This window comes from Salvelinus namaycush, unplaced genomic scaffold (genome assembly GCF_016432855.1).
Source record: "Salvelinus namaycush isolate Seneca unplaced genomic scaffold, SaNama_1.0 Scaffold28, whole genome shotgun sequence".
Lineage (NCBI taxonomy): Eukaryota > Metazoa > Chordata > Actinopteri > Salmoniformes > Salmonidae > Salvelinus > Salvelinus namaycush.
Genome location: NW_024059674.1, coordinates 361,779 through 387,523, shown reverse-complemented (window position 1 = coordinate 387,523; position 25,745 = coordinate 361,779). Strand labels below are relative to the sequence as shown.

Sequence of the window (25,745 nt, the reverse complement as noted above, 5' to 3'; positions counted from 1 at the left end):
AATTTTAAATAAATTGTTTATTTCCAATTACCCAAATGAAGAAACATCTATATTATTGGCAGAATCTCAAATCTTCACATATTTAAGGTGTTTACTTATCCATACCACCTCTTTACCACAGCAGAGAGACCTGACCATTGCTCTGACAGTGAGGAGAGTCCCTCTACATTAGCAGAACCTGACCAACACCAGGAGAACAACAAAGCTCTGGGCCCTCACATCTGTTCAACGTGTGGAAAAGAACTATCCAGCTCCTATAAACTAATGCTACACCAGAGAACACACACAGGAGAGAAGCCTTACGAGTGTATGGTGTGTGGGAAGGGCTTCTCCCAAGCCGCAAACCTCAAGACGCACCAGAAAGTGCACAGTGGAGAGAAACCGTACCCCTGCTCTGACTGCGGGAGCAGGTTTACTCACATGGGAGACTTGAAGAGACACCAGTTGTTGCACTCGGGTGAGAAACCTTATAGCTGCCCCGAGTGCGGGAAGAGTTTTTCTCAGTTGGCGCACCTGAAATCTCACCAGCAGACACACACAGGGGAGAAACCTTTCCTCTGCGCTCACTGTGAAAAGACTTTCTCCACTGCTGCCAAGCTGAAGAACCACGAGAGAGTGCACACCGGCGAGAGACCTTACTGCTGCTCCTACTGCCCCAAGCGCTTTGCTCTATCTGGGACACTGGTGAAGCATGAACGACTCCACACTGGAGAAACACCGTACCAATGTGGAGAATGTAGTAAGGGATTTGCTCAACTGGTGTCCTTGAAGATACATGCCCAATCACACACTGGAGTCAACTTCTACAAATGTTTCCATTGTGAGCAGAGCTTCTCCACTTCAACCAAGCTGAAGGAACATCAGAGAATCCACACTGGGGAGAATCTGTACCAATGCACCGAATGTGGGAAGAGTTTCACCATCGAGTCAAAGCTACTGAAACACCAGAGAGTTCACACTGGAGAGAAACCGTACCAGTGCTCCGGGTGTGGAATGAGGTTCTCGCTCTCTGAGAACCTACTGAGACACCAGCGTAACTCTTCAGGGATCTGTGGTGCTGTGAGCCTTAATCAGGCTACTGGGAGTGGGATTCTACTGCCACAAGATGCTACTGTCTTCCAGAATATACTGGTCAAGGTCGGTGGAAATTATTATCCTATCAACCAAACATTTGTCCAAGGGTGCAGTTGTCCTCTCAATAAAGCTAAACTTTTGTCCTTCATATAGGGCCAATCTTTCACCTTTAATTCTATAGGCCCATATCCCAGACACAGATTAAGACTGGCCCTGGACTAAGCATTAGTCTAGTAGTTAGAGCGTTGGGCCAGTAACCAAAAGTTTGCTGGATCGAATCCCCGAGCGGACAAGGTAAAAATCTGTCGTTCTATACCTGAACAAGGGAGTTAACCCACTGTTCCCCGGTAGGCTGTCGTTGTAAGAATTTGTAAGAATTAAGAAGTAAGAATTTGTTCTTAACTGACTTGCCTAGTTAACCTTTCTAGGACACACGTTCCGCTAGCGGAACCCCTCGACAACATTCCGCTGAAAAGGCAGCGCGGGAAGTTCAAAAATATTTTTTTGAAATATGTAACTTTCACACATTAACAAGTCCAATACAGCAAATGAAAGATACACATCTTGTTAACCTACCCATCGTGTCCCATTTAAAAAAAAAAATGCTTTATAGCGAAAACACATATGATTATGTTAGATCACCGCTAAGTCCAAAAAACACAGCCATTTCCCAGCCAAAGATAGGAGTCACAAAAAGCAGAAATAGAGATAAAATAAACTAACCTTTGATGATCTTCATCAGATGACACTCATAGGACTTCATGTTACACAATACATATATGTTTTGTTCGATAAAGTTCATATTTATATCCAAAAATCTTAGTTTACATTGGTGCCATGTTCAGAAATGCCTCCAAAATATCCTGAGAAATTGCAGAGAGCCACGTCAAATAACATAAATGCTCATCATAAACTTATATGTAAAACATGTATCTTTCATCAAATTAAAGATACACTTGTTCTTAATGCAACCGCTGTGTCAGATTTTTTTTTTAAATTACGGAAAAAGCAAACCATGCAATAATCTGAGATGGCGCTCAGATAGAAACAAAATTTCTCCGCCATGTTGGTTGGAGTCAACAGAAATACGAAATTACATCATAAATATTCCCTTACCTTTGATCTTCATCAGAATGCACTCCCAGGAATCCTAGTTCCACAATAATTTGTTGTTTTGTTCGATAATGTCCATTTCTTATGTCCAAGAAGCTACTTTTGTTAGCACGTTTAGTACACATATCCAAACGCTTGCGCCAGGTCCAGGCGAAGTCCGGACAAAAACTTCAAAAAGTTACATTACAGGTCGAATAAACTTGTCAAACTAAGTATAGAATCAATCTTTAGGATGTTGTAATCATAAATATTCAATAACGTTCCAACCGGAGAATTCCTTTGTGTCTATAGAAGTAATGGAACGCAAGTCGATATCATGTGGAATGCGCGTGACCAGGACCTGGCTCTCTGCCAGACCACTGACTCAAACAGCTCCCATCCGGCTCAACATCACAGTAGAAGCTTCATTTAACGTTCTACAGACTGTTGACATCTAGTGGAAGCTGTAGGAAGTGCAAACAGATCCATATCCCACTGGGATTTCAATAGGTGAATATTAGCATCTGGGACAGAGTAGGAGGCAGTTCACTCTGGGCACGCTATTCATCCAAAGTGAAAATGCTGCCCCCTATCCCTAAAAAGTTAAATAAAGGTAAAATAAAACATTTACAAAAATTGTCCATTGGGAGATTCTCCATTGTACATGCATTTTAGTCATGACTGTGGTGCAGCAGGGCCAAGCCTAGATACCAGCTCAGCGTGGTTCCCTTAACGAGGGTGTGGCAGCCCTCTAATGGACTCCCTATAGACTTCAAGGTCTGCAGCTCTCACTATGGGGAAAGAGCGTTCTGAAGAGCACGTCACTTGAGGTTTGGCTAGTCCTGTCCTGCAGCTTGTGGCTAGTCCTGTCCTGCAGCTTGTGGCTAGTCCTGTTGACTTGATCATTTTGTGAACTCAACTTTAAAGTGTGACCCTGTAGAGCTCTGGAAGAGCCAAGATTTAATTAGCCTTTTTCTTAATAAAAGCCAGTCTGTTTGCACCATGCTGTCTTCTGTGAGTCGTCACCTTTGAGTCTCATTGACTATGCCCGACTCCCTAGACAGTGAGACTAAACAATCTGCCAAATGCGGGTGGATTTTTCACCACGTTGACGGGTGGTCAGGGCTCCACAGTGCCAGCAATTCACTAAGATTTGTGAATAAAAATAGTCAAGTATGATCACATTTATAGTCAGGTATGATCACATTTATAGTCAGGTATGATCACATGTTTAGTCAGGTATGATCACATGTTTAGTCAGGTATGATCACATGTTTAGTCAGGTATGATCACATGTTTAGTCAGGTATGATCACATTTATAGTCAGGTATGATCACATTTATAGTCAGGTATGATCACATGTTTAGTCAGGTATGATCACATGTTTAGTCAGGTATGATCACATGTTTAGTCAGGTATGATCACATGTTTAGTCAGGTATGATCACATTTATAGTCAGGTATGATCACATTTATAGTCGGGTATGATCACATTTATAGTCGGGTATGATCACATTTATAGTCGGGTATGATCACATTTATAGTCGGGTATGATCACATTTATAGTCGGGTATGATCACATTTATAGTCGGGTATGATCACATTTATAGTCGGGTATGATCACATTTATAGTCGTGTATGATCACATTTATAGTCGGGTATGATCACATTTATAGTCGGGTATGATCACATTTATAGTCGGGTATGATCACATTTATAGTCGGGTATGATCACATTTATAGTCGGGTATGATCACATTTATAGTCGGGTATGATCACATTTATAGTCGGGTATGATCACATTTATAGTCGGGTATGATCACATTTATAGTCGGGTATGATCACATTTATAGTCGGGTATGATCACATTTATAGTCGGGTATGATCACATTTATAGTCGGGTATGATCACATTTATAGTCGGGTATGATCACATTTATAGCAAAGGAAATGCTGCAGTAGCTGTTTTCAAACTATTTCTGCCATTTTGTTTCTTAACTGGAAAATAAATTGCACAAAGTCCAAGAACTGCGACTCCTAAAGCCCCTCCCACCTCGTGCTGCATCGCTGCCTTGCTGGGGGCTGTGCGCACCTGAAGAGCTGAGTAAAATATTCATTTTTAGAAGCGCTGCGCACAGGTATAAAAGTTGGTCTAATTTTACTTGAAAAGAAAAGTCTACTGAAGTGTCACTTTGTCCTTGTGTTTCTTGGCTGTTGACATGGTTTTGTTCACAAAGCTAGGTTGGTTTTTCAATGTTTTGAGTTTCAACTGCTAGGGAAGAGAAGGTAGCACTGATCTCACAAGCACAAACATGACTTGAGTCCCGTTACCACGGTAACCACCCGCCCTTAAAAGGGGTCTCAAAAAAGTGGTTGAACTAAGTAATACACGTATTGTTTTTGAAATATTACGAAGCATATACATCTGTTTATTTTGTGTTTTGTTGGTGTCATTTAAGCAGAAAATAAATATTTTAGCTGGTAAATTTTTTTTGTGGCTGGTGGACCAAAAATTTAATTTTAAGGCAATTTGAACTATTTTAATTGTTTTTCTCCATCCTAAATACATGTTTATTTTCTCACCAGGCTGGGCACAAACCAACAGAGTCCCTGCCTTCTGACCAGAGCCAAAGTGAAGCCTCCACTCAAACAGCTGGGATGACTGTTAATGTTAAAGAGGAGGACCGAACACTTGGACTGAAGATTAAAACTGAAGAACTGGAGGATGAAGAAGAAGAGGCGGAGGAAGAGGAGGAGGAGGAAGAAGAGGAGGAGGAAGTTGTTGGGTTGATTAATTCTGATGGAGAAGAAATGGACTGGGATCCTTCTCTTCTTGGTAAGTTGAGATGAGTTTGAATTCATTTAACTTTCCCAAAATGCCCAGGTTTTTCAGAAATCCTGGTTGGAAGATTCCCGGAATCAGGAGGGAATAAACAGGAAATCCGGAATGCCCCAGCCAGGATTTCAGGAAAACCTGGGAATTTTCTCTTGACTTGTCTGCTGCTTTGTTTAACCCATTCAAAACATTTTCACACAGGATATAATCCCAGTCAGAGTTCTGACATTGAAGAGAGTCCCTCTACATCAGGAGTACCTGAACATCACCAGGAGAACCACACCGCTAAGAGCTCTCACTGCTGTTCAGTGTGTGGAAAAGACTGCCAAAAATTATCGGCGCTACAAAAACACATGAGAATTCACACAGGAGAGAAGCCTTACCCCTGTACTTTGTGTGGAAACCAATTCCGTGAGAAGGGACACCTGAAAGCACATCTGAAAACACACACTGGAGAGAAACCTTACCACTGCCCAACCTGTGGGATGAAGTTCGCCCATTTGGGAGCCATGAAAATACACCTGCTGACACACACTGGAGAGAAACCTTACCCCTGCTCTGTGTGTGGGAAGAGTTTTACCCAATCATCACGTTTGAAGCAACATTTCCGGACGCACACAGGAGAGAAACCTTACTCCTGCTCTGTATGCAGGAAGAATTTTGCAAGACCAGCAGACCTTAAAGTACACCACAGAGATCACACAGGTGAGAAACCTTACAGCTGCGCTGAATGTGGCCAGAGCTTCACCAGTTCCCACAACCTATGGAAACATCAGAAGACCCATCTACCACCTGGACTACCACCACCTGTTGAGTGTGACAACCACAACCAAACACCTGAGATGAATACTAAAAACGAAGGACTGGAGGAGGAAGATGAGGAGGAGGAATTTGGTGTTCTGATCAATTCTGATGGAGAAGAAGTTGGATTGGACTTGGATCCTCCTCGTCTCAATCCTCTGAGTTCTGAGGAAGAGGAGAGTCCGTCAACATCAGGAGAAACTGAACAATACCAGGTGAACCACAATACAGCTCTGAGGTACAGCTGCTCTGTGTGTGGGAAGCAGTTCAACCACAAAGGACATCTGCGAAGACACGAGAGTGTACATTCAGTTGAAAAACCTTATGGTTGCTCAGACTGCGACAAGATGTTCGGTTCCACCATAGCTCTGAATAGACACAAGAAGTTACACAGAGAAGAGAAACCTCACACTTGCACAGTGTGTGGGAAAGGTTTCGTTCAACTGTCACGTTTGAAGGAACACTACCCGACGCACTCGGGAGAGAAACCACACTGCTGCTCTGAGTGTGGGAAGCGCTTCACTACTGCGTCGTACCTCAAAACGCACAGCAAAGTCCACTTGGGGGAGAGTCCTTATACCTGTAACATATGTAGGAGAGATTGCCAGAAGTTGTCCGCATTCAAGCTACACATGAGGATCCACACAGGAGAGAAGCCCTTCAGTTGCTTAGTGTGCGAGAAGCAGTTCACTCAGAAAAGACATCTGCAAGACCACCAGAAAGTACACACTGGAGAGAAACCGTACCCCTGCCCCCACTGTGACAAGCGGTTCAGCTTCTCCTCAGCCTTGAAAAGACACCAGCAGTTACACACAGGAGAAAAACCCCACTGCTGCTTTGTGTGTGGGAATTGTTTCTCTCAAGCAGGGCGCCTGAAAGAACACCTACGGACGCACTCGGGAGAGAGACCTTTCTCCTGCTCTGTCTGCGAGAAAACCTTCAGAAAAGCTTCTGAACTCACGATACACAACAGATCTCATACAGGAGAGAGACCGTACAGCTGTGCTGAATGTGGTAAGACCTTCACCAGTTCTATGAAGCTGGGACGACACAAGAAGATCCATCAGAACACAAACACTGAAGAGAATCTGACTAAAGATGTGAAGAGAATTCCATGAGTATTGATGATGATGAAGAAGTGGAGGCTGCCTCCGCAGTTAGTGGATGCTAGTAGGGTGAAGAAGAGGAGGAGGAGGAGCCTCTACAGTTAGTGGATGCTAGTAGGGTGAAGAGGAGGAGGAGGAGGAGGAGCCTCTACAGTTAGTGGATGCTAGTAGGGTGAAGAGGAGGAGGAGGAGGAGCCTCTACAGTTAGTGGATGCTAGTAGGGTGGATAATCGTGATGATTGAGAGTGCCGCCTGATGACCGTTGGTCTCCTAACGAGGTGCCGGTTTAGACTGGGATGAACAATGATGACTTCATAATGTAAAAAATATATCTGCACACTGATGCATGTTTCCAAGAATTGTATTTTATTTTAAGTGAGCAATGTTTTTGTGAAAGGTTAATGGTTTCAAGATTTAAGCCAATTTGTATCAAATACATTTAAACTATAAAAAAAGCATGAAAAGGTAAAGACAGCAGACTGAACAGTATAAAGCGGATAAACAACATACTAATACACAATCAGTCAATCCAACGTAAGAAATGACATGAGCAAACTAGCTGGTGGTATCTATAAACATTTTAATAAAGTGATCCATGTTCTTTCTATTTTATTAAGGTTAATTCATGTGATAATATGCTAATTATGCAACAGTCCAAATAGTAGGTTTGTAGTCCATAGAATAGCTCTTCTTCCCTGTTCTTAACACTTACAAAACTTGTCTTTTAATATCAATGTTCATCATCTTAGTAAACGATGTTATTTTAGAAAGTCGAGATTGTTCAGAGTAGGATATTGCTGAAAGAAGTGTGTGTGTGTGGACAATCATTTCAGAATGAGGTGTTTGTGGAATATTGATATGGATTGTATGTCATAATCATGTTACGTGATGTCATAATCATGTTACGTGATGTCATAATCATGTTACGTGAACAATGGAAATAAAAGTAAAGATAGTGAATGTGCTAGTCCTTTCATTGTCCAGAGTCAGCACGTGTTGTCGATGACATTTACACTATTGCAACACCTCTCAACATATGTGGTTTCTGGTTTTAGTGGAGAGGATGTAGCCTGGTTACAACCATCCCAGAAGTCTCGTGAGCTTGCATTCTGATTCGCTACAGAGGTAATCAGTCTGGTAATGCCATGTGCAGGTGGCGTCGTCCTGCGTCATGCTTCCGGGGTCCTGTCCTCACCTAACCTTTTTTTGAATGGGCTTTGACAATTCTATCATCAAATTTGTGAAAGATTCTAAACTTGGTAGTATATTGGCCATATACCACACCCCCTCGGGCCTTGTTGCTTTAATATACCAAGGCTGTCAGCCAATCTGCATTCAGATTATATTCTTGTTTGTGGATGAATGTACTTCTCCCAGATGCATTTGATGATGTTTTTTATAATGAAAACCATTCAAAACTCCTACGAAAGTGAATAGACTACAAGGCTACTTCCTGGAAAACGACAGATCACTTTCATACCGTATACACAAGGCGAGCATTGGAAGGGTGAGAAGTGTGGGGTCAGAAGGGATAGGATCCCGTGTTGACGAGTGGGAGAATATGGCAGTAACAGATGAGGAAGCAGAGACGATGGCTAAAGCGTTTCTCCTCTGTCAGAAGGAGAGAGAGAACGAGAGGAGAGCACCCTACTATGGCAGAGATGAAGAGGGCAATAGGCAAGGCTGGGTTTATTTTGTTGTACCTTTATTTTGACAGGGAGTCAAAGCTGAGACCAAGGTCTCTTTCCCAGATGGGAAAATAGCACCACAATACACATCAACACATTCAACTACGCATTTAAAATAAACATTATACACAACAATACATGAAAAGCCAAAACACAATCATAACAAACAGCCAGTCTTCAGTACCAAGGTCACCTAGCAACCGTCTGAAATACCTTCAAGGTATGAGAAGAGGCATCAGACAAGCCAGTTGTCTCTCGGGTCAATTTCACCTGAGCAGGATGAGCTGTGCCATGTCATGTTGGCCCATTTCACCTGAGCAGGATGAGCTGTGCCATGTCATGTTGGCCCATTTCACCTGAGCAGGATGAGCTGTGCCATGTCATGTTGGCCCATTTCACCTGAGCAGGATGAGCTGTGCTATGTCATGTTGGCCCATTTCACCTGAGCAGGATGAGCTGTGCCATATGTTGGCCCATTTCAGTGATGAGGCGCTGGATAACGTAATGGAGTCTGTACTGAGGGAGGGAGTAGTGGTGCCGATCCAGAAGCCAGGGGAGGACCCAACGAGGACATCAAGGCCAATAGCCCTAATCATCGTGTTTAAGGTTGATTACAGAGAGGCTAACCAACTTCCTGGAGAGTAAGGGGTTAGTATCGCCACAGAATTGAAGGGGAGCTATGGAACCGAGTGGTCTGCCTAGAAGCAGAGGTCAGGAAGGCCCAGGTGAAGAAGGAGAAGATTGTGTCTGTCTTGTTTGATGTGGAGAAGACGTATGATATGAAAGTCTCTGTCTTGTTTGATGTGGAGAAGACGTATGATCTGAAAGTCTCTGTCTTGTTGGATGTGGAGAAGACGTACGATCTGAAAGTCTCTGTCTTGTTTGATGTGGAGAAGACGTATGATATGAAAGTCTCTGTCTTGTTTGATGTGGAGAAGACGTATGATCTGAAAGTCTCTGTCTTGTTGGATGTGGAGAAGACGTACGATCTGAAAGTCTCTGTCTTGTTTGATGTGGAGAAGACGTACGATCTGAAAGTCTCTGTCTTGTTGGATGTGGAGAAGACGTATGATATGATCTGAAAGGAGGGGTTGCTAATCGAGCTTGATCTTTTGTAGGTAGAAGGAAGAACAAGTGGATAAAGGTCAGGGGTGGGGAAGTCTCTATCGAGCAGCTACATAGTGGATCATGGTACACCGCAGGGGGGTGTGATTAGTCCTCTTCTGTTCTCAATCATCGTTAATGATGTTTACTCTCAGGTACGGCGGGATATTGGAAGGTCTCTATTTGCAGGTGATGGGGCCTTATGGAAGAGGGGTATCATACACAGCCAGGAAGGTACAGGAAGCCCATTGAGGAGGTAGAGCGTTGGGCATTAATGTGGGGATTCAGGTTCTCTGTAGAGAACTCAGACAGTGTTCTGTACCAGGAGGAACGGTGGGAGATGAGGCAGGCTTGAGGTTTTATGGGACAAACTTGGAGAGGCTGGGGGCCTTCAGGTTCCCACTAAGTTAACCTGGTCAGAACACATTGACACTAGGCTGGTTATACTAGGCTGACCTGGACAGAACATATTGACACTAGGCTGGTTATACTAGGCTGACCTGGTCAGAACACATTGACACTAGGCTGGTTATACTAGGCTGACCTGGACGGAACATATTGACACTAGGCTGGTTATACTAGGCTGACCTGGACAGAACACATTGACACTAGGCTGGTTATACTAGGCTGACCTGGACGGAACATATTGACACTAGGCTGGTTATACTAGGCTGACCTGGATAGAACACATTGACACTAGGCTGTTTATACTAGGCTGACCTGGACAGAACATATTGACACTAGGCTGGTTATACTAGGCTGACCTGGACAGAACACATTGACACTAGGCTGGTTATACTAGGCTGACCTGGTCAGAACACATTGTCACTAGGCTGACCTGGACAGAACACATTGACACTAGGCTGGTTATACTAGGCTGACCTGGACAGAACATATTGACACTAGGCTGGTTATACTAGGCTGACCTGGATAGAACACATTGACACTAGGCTGGTTATACTAGGCTGACCTGGACAGAACACATTGACACTAGGCTGGTTATACTAGGCTGACCTGGAAAGAACACATTGACACTAGGCTGACCTGGATAGAACACTTTGACACTAGGCTGGTTATACTAGGCTGACCTGGACAGAACACATTGACACTAGGCTGGTTATACTAGGCTGACCTGGACAGAACATATTGACACTAGGCTGGTTATACTAGGCTGACCTGGATAGAACACATTGACACTAGGGCTGGTTATACTAGGCTGACCTGGACAGAACACATTGACACTAGGCTGGTTATACTAGGCTGACCTGGACGGAACATATTGACACTAGGCTGGTTATACTAGGCTGACCTGGATAGAACACATTGACACTAGGCTGGTTATACTAGGCTGACCTGGACAGAACACATTGACACTAGGCTGGTTATACTAGGCTGACCTGGACGGAACATATTGACACTAGGCTGGTTATACTAGGCTGACCTGGATAGAACACATTGACACTAGGCTGGTTATACTAGGCTGACCTGGACAGAACATATCGACACTAGGCTGGTTATACTAGGCTGACCTGGATAGAACACATTGACACTAGGCTGGTTATACTAGGCTGACCTGGACAGAACATATTGACACTAGGCTGGTTATACTAGGCTGACCTGGATAGAACACATTGACACTAGGCTGGTTATACTAGGCTGACCTGGATAGAACATATTGACACTAGGCTGGTTATACTAGGCTGACCTGGATAGAACACATTGACACTAGGCTGGTTATACTAGGCTGACCTGGATAGAACACATTGACACTAGGCTGGTTATACTAGGCTGACCTGTACAGAACACATTGACACTAGGCTGGTTATACTAGGCTGACCTGGTCAGAACACATTGTCACTAGGCTGACCTGGACAGAACACATTGACACTAGGCTGGTTATACTAGGCTGACCTGGACAGAACATATTGACACTAGGCTGGTTATACTAGGCTGACCTGGATAGAACACATTGACACTAGGCTGGTTATACTAGGCTGACCTGGACAGAACACATTGACACTAGGCTGGTTATACTAGGCTGACCTGGAAAGAACACATTGACACTAGGCTGACCTGGATAGAACACTTTGACACTAGGCTGGTTATACTAGGCTGACCTGGACAGAACACATTGACACTAGGCTGGTTATACTAGGCTGACCTGGACAGAACATATTGACACTAGGCTGGTTATACTAGGCTGACCTGGATAGAACACATTGACACTAGGCTGGTTATACTAGGCTGACCTGGACAGAACACATTGACACTAGGCTGGTTATACTAGGCTGACCTGGACGGAACATATTGACACTAGGCTGGTTATACTAGGCTGACCTGGATAGAACACATTGACACTAGGCTGGTTATACTAGGCTGACCTGGACAGAACACATTGACACTAGGCTGGTTATACTAGGCTGACCTGGACGGAACATATTGACACTAGGCTGGTTATACTAGGCTGACCTGGATAGAACACATTGACACTAGGCTGGTTATACTAGGCTGACCTGGACAGAACATATCGACACTAGGCTGGTTATACTAGGCTGACCTGGATAGAACACATTGACACTAGGCTGGTTATACTAGGCTGACCTGGACAGAACATATTGACACTAGGCTGGTTATACTAGGCTGACCTGGATAGAACACATTGACACTAGGCTGGTTATACTAGGCTGACCTGGATAGAACATATTGACACTAGGCTGGTTATACTAGGCTGACCTGGATAGAACACATTGACACTAGGCTGGTTATACTAGGCTGACCTGGATAGAACACATTGACACTAGGCTGGTTATACTAGGCTGACCTGTACAGAACACATTGACACTAGGCTGGTTATACTAGGCTGACCTGGTCAGAACACATTGTCACTAGGCTGACCTGGACAGAACACATTGACACTAGGCTGGTTATACTAGGCTGACCTGGTCAGAACACATTGTCACTAGGCTGACCTGGACAGAACACATTAACACTAGGCTGACCTAGACAGATCACACTAGGCTGACCTAGACAGATCACACTAGGCTGACCTAGACAGATCACACTAGGCTGACCTAGACAGGACACACTAGGCTGACCTAGACAGGACACACTAGGCTGACCTAGACAGAACACACTAGAATGACCTAGACAGAACACACTAGGCTGACCTAGACAGAACACACTAGGCTGAACTAGACAGAACACACTAGGCTGACCTAGACAGATCACACTAGGCTGACCTAGACAGAACACACTAGGCTGACCTAGACAGATCACACTAGGCTGACCTAGACAGAACACACTAGGCTGATCTAGACAGATCACACTAGGCTGACCTAGACAGGACACAATAGGCTGACCTAGACAGATCACACTAGGCTGACCTAGACAGAACACACTAGGCTGGCCTAGACAGGACACACTAGGCTGACCTAGACCGAACACACTAGGCTGGCCTAGACAGAACACACTAGGCTGACCTAGACCGAACACACTAGGCTGACCTAGACAGATCACACTAGGCTGACCTAGACCGAACACACTAGGCTGACCTAGACAGGACACACTAGGCTGGTCTAGACAGGACACACTAGGCTGACCTAGACAGAACACACTAGGCTGACCTAGACAGAACACACTAGGCTGACCTAGACAGAACACACTAGGCTGACCTAGACAGAACACACTAGGCTGACCTAGACAGGACACACTAGGCTGACCTAGACAGGACACATTAGGCTGACCTAGACAGATCACACTAGGCTGACCTAGACAGAACACACTAGGCTGACCTAGACAGAACACATTAGGCTGACCTAGACAGAACACACTAGGCTGACCTAGACAGATCACACTAGGCTGACCTAGACAGATCACACTAGGCTGACCTAGACAGGACACACTAGGCTGACCTAGACAGGACACACTAGGCTGACCTAGACAGGACACACTAGGCTGACCTAGACAGATCACACTAGGCTGGTCTAGACAGAACACACTAGGCTGGTCTAGACAGAACACACTAGGCTGACCTAGACAGAACACACTAGGCTGGCCTAGACCGAACACACTAGGCTGACCTAGACAGAACACACTAGGCTGACCTAGACAGATCACACTAGGCTGACCTAGACAGAACACACTAGGCTGACCTAGACAGAACACAATAGGCTGACCTAGACAGAACACACTAGGCTGACCTAGACAGATCACACTAGGCTGACCTAGACAGATCACACTAGGCTGACCTAGACAGAACACACTAGGCTGGCCTAGACCGAACACACTAGGCTGACCTAGACAGAACACACTAGGCTGACCTAGACAGAACACACTAGGCTGACCTAAACAGAACACACTAGGCTGACCTAGACAGATCACACTAGGCTGACCTAGACAGATCACACTAGGCTGACCTAGACAGATCACACTAGGCTGGTCTAGACAGAACACACTAGGCTGGTCTAGACAGAACACACTAGGCTGGCCTAGACCGAACACACTAGGCTGACCTAGACAGAACACACTAGGCTGACCTAGACAGATCACACTAGGCTGACCTAGACAGATCACACTAGGCTGACCTAGACAGAACACACTAGGCTGACCTAGACAGAACACACTAGGCTGACCTAGACAGAACACACTAGGCTGACCTAGACAGAACACACTAGGCTGGCCTAGACAGATCACACTAGGCTGACCTAGACAGAACACACTAGGCTGACCTAGACAGATCACACTAGGCTGACCTAGACAGAACACACTAGGCTGACCTAGACAGATCACACTAGGCTGACCTAGACAGGACACACTAGGCTGACCTAGACAGAACACACTAGGCTGACCTACATTGACACTAGGCTGCAGCTCGTAAGTTTCAGGTTTGAGGAGTCTTGTCATTTATCCTATCAGGGCGACAGGTAGCCTAGTGGTTAGAGCGTTGGACTAGTAACAGAAAGGTTGCAAGATCGAATCCCCGAGCTGACAAGGGAAAAATCTGTTGTTCTACCCCTGAACAAGGCAGTTAACCACTGTTCCTAGGCTGTCATTGAAAATAAGAATTTGTTCTTAATTAATTTCTTGACACTAGGGGGGCGCCATTTCGACTTTGTATAAATTCGTTCCCAAATTAAACTGCCTCGTACTCAATTCTTGCTCGTACAATATGCATATTATTATTACTATTGGATAGAAAACACTCTCTAGTTTCTAAAACCGTTTGAATTATTTCTCTGAGTGAAACAGAACTCATTCTGCAGCACATTTCCTGTCAGGGAGTGAGATTTCAGAAATCGAGGTCCCTGTTCTGAGGTCAGTTTATAAGTCCCCATGTAAGCCATCGGGCTACATGCACTGCATACGCCTTCCTCTAGATGTCAGTAAGCGGGGAGAATTTGAATGGAGTGGATTGCGCAATCTGGGGCCCTATATAAGACCGTGGAACGGAAGTACCGTTCTTTTCAACGGGGCGCTTGGCGCATCAGGGACATCACAATGGCCTCCTGCAAAGCGTTCGTTTTAGCAGTTCTGTATCTCCGGTCATGTTTTTATTCGTTATAGTTGTTAAAGACATCATAAGGTAGTTAATTTAAACCGACTTATAGCAGTTTATATCAGTTTATTGCGATTTTCCTGGATTTCTTTGTGATGCGCTTTCACGAGTTGGACACCTCTCCAGTGGGTGGCTAACATTAGCGGCTATTTCGACAGGACAAGAGGACATCTTTCAACCAAAAGACGATTGTTCTGGAGAAAGGACACCTTGCCCAAGATTCTGATGGAAGCTCAGCAAATAGTAAGCAGTCTTTATGCTGTTAATTCGTACTTATGTTGACAAATGTCAAATAATAATTCCGCCATGAATTATGGTGCGGTCTCGCTTTAGCGCACGCTGTATTGCGCAGTAACGTTAATTTTAAAAATCTAACACAGCGATTGCATTAAGAACTAATTTATCTTTCATTTGCTGTCCAATCTGTATTTTTTAGTCAAGTTTATGAATAGTTTTCGATTAGATTAGGTGCCTCTCCAAGATGGCGCCGGACAGATTGCTTGAAGTTTTGGCCACTAATCACATTGTATAACCACGATTTGTGCCGCTAAATATGCACATTTTTGAACAAACTCTATATGCATTGTGTAATTCAGACTGTCATCTGAAGAATTCTGAGAAGGTTAGTGAAAAAATTTATATATTTTGGTGGTTTATACGTTATCGCTATTTTTGCCTTGAATCAATGCTGTTGTGATGTTTGCTATTGTGGTAAGCTAATATAACGCTATATTGTGTTTTCGCTGTAAAACACTTAGAAAATCTGAAATATTGGCTGGATTCACAAGATCTGTGTCTTTCATCTGCTGTACGCTGTGTATTTTTAAGAAATGTTTTATGATGAGTAATTAGGTAATACACGATGGTCTCTGTAGTTATTCTAGTCACTTTGGTGAGAGTTGTGATGGTGGCTGCAATGGTAAACTATGATTTATACCTGAAATATGCACATTTTTCTAACAAAACATATGCTATACAATAAATATGTTATCAGACTGTCATCTGATGAAGTTGTTTCTTGGTTAGTGGCTATTTATATCTTTATTTGGTCGAATTTGTGATAGCTACTGATGGAGTAAAAAAATGGTGGAGTAAAAAAGTGGTGTCTTTTGCTAACGTGGTTAGCTAATAGATTTACATATTGTGTCTTCCTTGTAAAACATTTTAAAAATCAGAAATGATGGCTGGATTCACAAGATGTGTATCTTTCATTTGGTGTCTTGGACTTGTGATTTCATGAACATTTTATTATATGATATCCCTGTGGCTTTAGGCTAGGCTATGCTAGTCAGCTTTTTTGATGGGGGGGATCCCGGATCCGGGTTTGGGAGGTGTTAGAGGTTAACTGACTTGCCTAATTAAATAAAGGTAAAATAAATAAAAAATTCTACCTATACTGGACAAAAATATAAATGTAAAATGTTTGTCCCATCTTTCATGAGCTGAAATTAGATCTCTGAAATGTTCCATACGCTTATTTAGCACAAATTTGTTTACATTCCTGTTAGTGAGCATTTCTCATTTGCCAAGATAATCCATCCACCTGACAGGTGTGGCATATCAAGAAGCTGATTAAACAGCATGGTCATTACACAGGTGCACCTTGTGCTGGGGGCAAATAAAAGGCCACCCTAAAATGTGCAGTTTGTTCGCACAACACAATGCCAGAGATGTCTCAAGTTTTGAGGCAGCGTGCAATTGGCATGCTGACTGCAGGAATGTCCACCAGAGCTATTGACAGAGAATTTAACATTTCTCTATCATAATGTTGTTTTAGAGAATTTGGCAGTACATTCAGAACCACAGACCACTTGTAACCACGGCATGCCCAGGACCTCCACATCCGGTTTCTTCACCTTCTGGATCGTCTGAGACCAGCCACCTGGACAGCTGATGAAACTGTGGGTTTGCACAACTGAATAACTTCTGGACAAACTGTCAGAAACTGTCTCAGGAAAGCTCATCTGCGTGCTCGTCGTCCTCACCAGGGTCTTGACCTGACTGCAGTCGTAACCGACTTCAGTGGGCAAATGCTCACCTTCGATGCCACTGGCACGCTGGAGAAGTGAAGAAGCTCTTCACGGATGAATCCCTGTTTTAACTGTACCAGGCAGTCGTATGTGGATCCGCTGCCATCACCTCATGTTTCAGCATGATAATACATGGCCCCATGTCGCAAGGATCTGTACACAATTCCTGGAAGCTGAAAATGTCCGTTCATCCATGGCCTGCATACTCACCAGTCATGTCACCCATTGAGCATGTTTGGAATGCTCTGGATCGACATATACGACAGCGTGTTCCAGTTCCTGCTGATATATCCAGCAACTTCGCACAGCCATTTTAAGAGGAGTGGGACAACATTCCACAGGCCACCAATCAACAGCCTGATCAACTCTATGCGGAGGCTGACGATGCATTGGGGTAAATGGTGGTCACACCAGATACTGGTTTCCTGATCCTCTTTGAAATTGTTACACGTTTCGTTTATATTTTTGTTCAGTGTCACATATGATAATTTTTGTGTAACAATTCCACTTCAATAATAAAGTTTTCTCTAAATTATTGTTAAAAATTCAACTAACGCAAGAGCACCAGCCTTTGCCAAATGGACACACAGATTACACCGTGATCAATTGGTGGCGAAAGAAATGAGCGCGTGGAACTCTTAGATGGCCTCTGTAGGCCAATGCAGCAGTAGGACTATAACTTCTATCATCACCTGAGTAAAATACATAGAGGCCCAAAGCCCCCAGATAACAACAGAATGTCCTGATATATTCAGGTACTTTCAGTCACATTGATCTCTCTACTCTGCATCTACTCTGCATGTCTGCCTCCCTTTCTATCTGTCTTGACTTGAGCTGTCGCTAGTGAAGTGTAATGTTGTATCGCCCGAGTGGCGCAGTGGTCTAAGGCACTGCATCTCAGTGCTTGAGGCGTCACTGCAGTCCCCGGTTTGAATCCAGGCTGCATCACATGATTGGGAGTCCTGTCAGGTAGTACACAATTGGCCCAGCGTTGTCCGAGTTTGGCCGGGGGAGGCTGTCATTGTAAATAAGAATTTGTTCTTAACTGACTAATTAAATATATATAAAAATAGGTCTCAGGACAGAAAAACCTCACATGGAGCACTCCAAACAACAGACAATTCAAACCTTGACTAAACTCCTAAATGATGGGTATGAAATAAAGAAAGTTGTTTCTCACAAGTGTAGCAGGTTGTGAAATCTGCAAAGAAAGTTTCCACTCTGAGAAGAGTAAATGACTGTAATACAGAAATCTAAGTAACCAAAAGACAGAGATTAACATTTACTATGCCTACTGGTTACATATGTAACGGGGAATTTATTAAAATAAACAATCAAAGGGTGAACAATTTGCACAATTAAATAATATATGTGGAAGAATTGTCTGGAGAGCTGAGAGCATTCTGGAGAGAGACCCCCACACAACCCCCACACAACCATTCTGGAGAGAGACCCCCACACGACCCCCACACAACCCCCACACAACCATTCTGGAGAGAGACCCCCACACAACCCCCACACAACCATTCTGGAGAGAAACCCCCACACAACCCCCACACAACCATTCTGGAGAGAGACCCCCACACAACCCCCACACAACCATTCTGGAGAGAGACCCCCACACAACCCCCACACAACCATTCTGGAGAGAAACCCCCACACAACCCCCACACAACCATTCTGGAGAGAGACCCCCACACAACCATTCTGGAGAGAGACCCCCACACAACCATTCTGGAGAGAGACCCCCACACAACCATTCTGGAGAGAGACCCCCACACAACCCCCACACAACCATTCTGGAGAGAGACCCCCACACAACCATTCTGGAGAGAGACCCCCACACAACCATTCTGGAGAGAGACCCCCACACAACCCCCACACAACCATTCTGGAGAGAGACCCCCACACAACCATTCTGGAGAGAGACCCCCACACAACCCCCACACAACCATTCTGGAGAGAGACCCCCACACAACCATTCTGGAGAGAGACCCCCACACAACCATTCTGGAGAGAGACCCCCACACAACCCCCACACAACCATTCTGGAGAGAGACCCCCACACAACCATTCTGGAGAGAGACCCCCACACAACCATTCTGGAGAGAGACCCCCACACAACCATTCTGGAGAGAGACCCCCACACAACCCCCACACAACCATTCTGGAGAGAGACCCCCACACAACCATTCTGGAGAGAGACCCCCACACAACCCCCACACAACCATTCTGGAGAGAGACCCCCACACAACCATTCTGGAGAGAGACCCCCACACAACCATTCTGGAGAGAGACCCCCACACAACCCCCACACAACCATTCTGGAGAGAGACCCCCACACCCCTCCTCCCCTTCTTCTTGTCTCAACGTTAAACTCAAGACACATTATCTTCACACATTTTAGATGCTTTTTACTGACAGACACAAGTCAATAATCAGCCAGGCCTGTTGCCAGGTGCACTGCCCAAACTGCTGGCTTCCCCAATAAGCATATGCCTATACACTTGTCATTTGAAACAATCCACAGCTATTTATTTGAAGAAGATAATGACCCTCTGTGGCTGAGTCAAGCTCTCTGGTAATGACCCTCTGTGGCTGAGTCAAGCTCTCTGGTAATGACCCTCTGTGGCTGAGTCAAACTCTCTGGTAATGACCCTCTGTGGCTGAGTCAAACTCTCTGGTAATGACCCTCTGTGGCTGAGTCAAGCTCTCTGGTAATGACCCTCTGTGGCTGAGTCAAGCTCTCTGGTAATGACCCTCTGTGGCTGAGTCAAACTCTCTGGTAATGACCCTCTGTGGCTGTGTCAAGCTCTCTGGTAATGACCCTCTGTGGCTGAGTCAAGCTCTCTGGTAATGACCCTCTGTGGCTGAGTCAAACTCTCTGGTAATATATTTTGAATTATTTTATTTAGACAGGAGGAGTAATTATAATTATATATATTTTAACTAAATATACATTTACTTTAGGGGAAGCCAGAATCCAATTTACCTATCTAATTAGCAAATGGCTGAAACCAGAGATCTGTAAATAACGAAGAGATGCTCATGTCTCCGTGCTAACATTGTGAATCGTCGTCCCAAATACGGGAACGCGGGCGACAAGTTTAGGTCTGCATATTATGCACATAGAAACGCATTGGGCTTATTCAGGACAGATTTTTGGCGGGTGAGGCCTCTCTCTTCGCCTCTTCCTCTCTGCTGAAACTAGCCAGCGAAACAGCGCCCCTCTGTCTAACTATATGTAGCCCATGTATTTGATGCTGTCTGGCCAGAAAAGGTATGACATGCCACACTACTGTCCAGACAGCTTCAGATACAGGTCTATTTCTATGGGCACAAGCACTGTTCATGACACACACCGTTCACACGCCTCTTGTTGGTGGAGACGATTTTGCAGGTTTAAAGTGTATTTCCTGCATATTCTACACATTTTGTCATCGTGGTGCAAAGAAAATGATGCTGTTTTAAAGCTAATTTTCTTGCAATTCTATACATTTACCATGTCTATTGGTAATAATAGTATTGTCTAAAGTGTATTAATTGGAGTGACAAAAAAAATTACAACAATATCTATGTGCTAGAAACCAGCTATCCCATGCTGACCCGGTCTAGTTGACCCGGACCTTTCTGACCAGTTATTAGTATCTCTCTAAGGTATGTAATGACTGACCAGTTATTAGTATCTCTCTAAGGTATGTAATGACTGACCAGTTATTAGTATCTCTCTAAGGTATGTAATGACTGACCAGTTATTAGTATCTCTCTAAGGTATGTAATGACTGACACGGTCTAGTTGACCCAGACTTTTCTGACCAGTTATTAGTATCTCTCTAAGGTATGTAATGACTGACACGGTCTAGTTGACCCAGACTTTTCTGACCAGTTATTAGTATCTCTCTAAGGTATGTAATGACTGACCAGTTATTAGTATCTCTCTAAGGTATGTAATGACTCACCAGTTATTAGTATCTCTCTAAGGTATGTAATGACTGACCAGTTATTAGTATCTCTCTAAGGTATATAATGACTGACCAGTTATTAGTATCTCTCTGAGGTATGTAATGACTGACCCGGTCTAGTTGACCCGGACCTTTCTGACCAGTTATTAGTATCTCTCTAAGGTCTGTAATGACTGACCAGTTATTAGTATCTCTCTAAGGTCTGTAATGACTGACCAGTTATTAGTATCTCTCTAAGGTATGTAATGACTGACACGGTCTAGTTGACCCGCACCTTTCTGACCAGTTATTAGTATCTCTCTAAGGCATGTAATGACTGACACGGTCTAGTTGACCCAGACCTTTCTGACCAGTTATTAGTATCTCTCTAAGGTATGTAATGACTGGCACGGGCTAGTTGACCCGGACATTTCTGACCAGTTATTAGTATCTCTCTAAGGTCTGTAATGACTGACACGGTCTAGTTGACCCGCACCTTTCTGACCAGTTATTAGTATCTCTCTAAGGTATGTAATGACTGACCAGTTATTAGTATCTCTCTAAGGTATGTAATGACTGACCAGTTATTAGTATCTCTCTAAGGTATATAATGACTGACCAGTTATTAGTATCTCTCTAAGGTATGTAATGACTGACCCGGTCTAGTTGACCCGGACCTTTCTGACCAGTTATTAGTATCTCTCTAAGGTATGTAATGACTGACCAGTTATTAGTATCTCTCTAAGGTCTGTAATGACTGACCAGTTATTAGTATCTCTCTAAGGTATGTAATGACTGACCAGTTATTAGTATCCCTCTAAGGCATGTAATGACTGACCCGGTCTAGTTGACCCAGACCTTTCTGACCAGTTATTAGTATCTCTCTAAGGTATGTAATGACTGACACGGTCTAGCTGACCCAGACATTTCTGACCAGTTATTAGTATCTCTCTAAGGCATGTAATGACTGACACGGTCTAGTTGACCCAGACCTTTCTGACCAGTTATTAGTATCTCTCTAAGGTATGTAATGACTGACCAGTTATTAGTATCTCTCTAAGGTATGTAATGTCTGACCAGTTATTAGTATCTCTCTAAGGTATATAATGACTGACCAGTTATTAGTATCTCTCTAAGGTATGTAATGACTGACCAGTTATTAGTATCTCTCTAAGGTCTGTAATGACTGACCAGTTATTAGTATCTCTCTAAGGTATGTAATGACTGACCAGTTATTAGTATCTCTCTAAGGTATGTAATGACTGACCAGTTATTAGTATCTCTCTAAGGTATGTAATGACTGACACGACAACAGGAACTGATGATGAACTACCCAATTTCTACATTGCACCTTGTGCATTCTACTATTACAACTCTCAAGAGTACATTTAAAGCCGGACCTTTAAAAAAAATGACGCATTCGGAAAGTATTCATCAACAATCTGCACACAATACCCCATAATGACATCACAATACCCCATAATGACATCACAATACCCCATAATGACATCACAATACCCCATAATGACATCACAATTCCCCATAATGACATCACAATACCCCATAATGACATCACAATACCCCATAATGACAAAGCAAAAACAGTTTTTTTTGTGTTTTTTTTGCAAATGTATTAAAATACAAAACTGAAATATCACATTTATATAAGAATTCAGACCCTTTACTCAGTACTTTTTTCACCTTTGGTAGCGTTTACAGCCTCGAGTCTTCTTGGGGGTATGACGCTACAAGCTTGGCACACCTGTATTTGGGGAGTTTCTCTCATTCTTCTCTGCAGATCCTCTCAAACTCTGTCAGGTTGGAATGGGAGCGTTGCTGCACAGCTATTTTCAGGTCTCTCCAGAGATGATCAATCGGGTTCAAGTCCGGACTCTGGCTGGGCGGCCAGCTCTAGGAAGAGAGACCAATGGGTATACAACTGAGATGTGCTTGAGTCCCAGCCCATGTGGGGGGTGGAGGGGAACGAGGTGGTTGATGTGCTTGAGTCCCAGCCCATGTGGGGGGTGGAGGGGAACGAGGTGGTTGATGTGCTTGAGTCCCATGTGGGGGGTGGAGGGGAACGAGGTGGTTGATGTGCTTGAGTCCCAGCCCATGTGGGGGGTGGAGGGGAATGAGGTGGTTGATGTGCTTGAGTCCCAGCCCATGTGGGGGGTGGAGGGGAATGAGGTGGTTGATGTGCTTGAGTCCCAGCCCATGTGGAGGGGAATGAGGTGGTTGACATGCTTGAGTCCCAGCCCATGTGGGGGTGGAGGGGAATGAGGTGGTTGATGTGCTTGAGTCCCATGTGGGGGGGAACGAGGTGGTTGCTGAACGAGCCCCGAGGCGAAGTGGACATTTCAATAAGCAATGCCGAGGCTTTAGGGACTGATATGGGCAGTAATGGTACAGCAATGGCAGGAGTAGTGGAATAGAGAAACAGGGCAGCATCTATTCCAAGTACAGAGGAAAGTCGGGGAGGATGGAAGAGAGGAGGCCTTTACTTCAGGGTTTCCCGAACTCGAGTTGAAACCCTGTTTTACCAGACTTGTGGGTGAAAACAGTTGAATAAGTCATTACATCTGATAGGATATATTTATACATTGTTTTATTGAACCTTTATTGAACCTTTATTTAACTCGGCAAGTCAGTTAAGAACAAATTCTTATTTACAATGACGGCCTACCCAAAAGGCAAAAGGACTCCTGCGGAGATTAAAAATAAATTAAATAAAAATATAGGACAAAACACACATCATGACAAGAGAGACAACACAACACTACATAAAGAGAAGACCTAAGACAACAACATAGCATGGTAGCAACACCACATGACAACAACATGGTAGCAACACAACATGGTAGCAGCACAAAACATGGTACAAACATTATTGGGCACGACAACAGCACAACGGACAAGAAGGTAGAGACAACAATACATCACGCATTGCAGCCACAACAATCAGTAAGAGTTTCCATGATTGAGTCTTTGAATGAAGAGATGGAGATAAAACTGTCCAGTTTGAGTGTTTTTTGCAGCTTGTTCCAGTCGCTAGCTGCAGCGAACTGAAAAAGACGAGCGACCCAGGGATGTGTGTGCTTTGGGGACCTTTAACAGAATGAGACTGGCAAAACGGGTGTTGTATGTGGAGGATGAGGGCTGCAGTAGGTATCTCAGAAAGGGGGGAGTGAGGAGCATTGCTGGAGCATTGCTGGCAAATCTTATGGCCGAATGGTAAAGAACATCTAGCCGCTCCAGAGCACCCTTACCTGCCGATCTATAAGTTACATCTCTGTAATCTAGCATGGGTAGGATGGACATCTGAATCAGGGTTAGTTTGGCAGCTCGGGTAAAAGAGGAGCGATTACGAGAGGAAACCAAGTCTAGATTTAACTTTAGCCTGCAGCTTTGATATGTGGTGAGAGAAAGACAGTGTAAAGTCTAGCCATACTCCCAAGTACTTGTATGAGGTGACTATCTCAAGCTCTAAACCCTCAGAGGTAGTAATCACACCTGTGGGGAGAGGGGAATTCTTCTTACCAAACCACATTACTTTTGTTGTGGAGGTGTTCAGAACAAGGTTGAGGGCAGAGAAAGCTTGTTGGACACTAAGAAAGCTTTGTTGTGGAGGTGTTCAGAACAAGGTTGAGGGCAGAGAAAGCTTGTTGGACATTAAGAAAGCTTTGTTGTGGAGGTGTTCAGAACAAGGTTGAGGGCAGAGAAAGCTTTGTTTTGGAGGTGTTCAGAACAAGGTTGAGGGCAGAGAAAGCTTTGTTGTGGAGGTGTTCAGAACAAGGTTGAGGGTAGAGAAAGCTTGTTGGACACTAAGAAAGCTTTGTTTTGGAGGTGTTCAGAACAAGGTTGAGGGCAGAGAAAGCTTTGTTTTGGAGGTGTTCAGAACAAGGTTGAGGGCAGAGAAAGCTTGTTGGACACTAAGAAAGCTTTGTTTTGGAGGTGTTCAGAACAAGGTTGAGGGCAGAGAAAGCTTGTTGGACACTAAGAAAGCTTTGTTGTGTATTGAGGATCACACATTTTATGTGCATGCTGCCACATACTTAACATTAGAATTATTCCCCAATACTGATGACGTTTCAGCTCGCTAACCGTCTCTGATTTGACTCAAACAGCGCTACAAGCTAGGCTGCCATTTTCTGCATGGTCACTGCACCTCAGCAGAGACGGAAGAGGAAGCAAGACATCCCACTGCCTATTATTTTCTTCTTCTGGTCCATATATGGTTAATGAACTTCGCAGACCAGACCTAGCTGCTAATGCATTGGTGCCTAAGGGAGAGCTACCCTGTTGAGCAGAACATAACTGAATATTTTGTTTCAATGGTAAACAGCCATCACGGTCACCTAATAATCCCCAGTTTACAATTGGCTCATTCATCCCCCTCCTTTCCCCTCCTTGCAGATTTGATTTAGTTCTCCGTTTCTCTGGCCCACACTCCAGTACAGTAGGTGGCGGTAATACACCATTAACGGTGAATGCCGACCGCCGTTAAATTAACCGAAGAAGAACA

At 44.2% G+C, this 25,745-nt stretch overlaps 1 protein-coding gene across 2 annotated transcripts in view; it reads left to right on the top strand.

Annotated features, from left to right (window-relative positions):
- Window positions 1-7,858, top strand: part of LOC120039556 (zinc finger protein 721-like) — a 31,530-nt gene extending 23,672 nt beyond the window's left edge. For both annotated transcript variants that reach the window (XM_038984969.1, XM_038984968.1), the window contains exons 5-7: window positions 122-1,137; window positions 4,750-4,999; window positions 5,201-7,858. In XM_038984969.1, the coding sequence (XP_038840897.1) occupies window positions 122-1,137; window positions 4,750-4,999; window positions 5,201-6,918 (2,984 nt within the window). In that variant the 3' untranslated portion in view covers window positions 6,919-7,858. The remainder of the gene's footprint in view (window positions 1-121; window positions 1,138-4,749; window positions 5,000-5,200) is intronic.
- The last annotated feature ends 17,887 nt before the right edge of the window (window positions 7,859-25,745 follow it).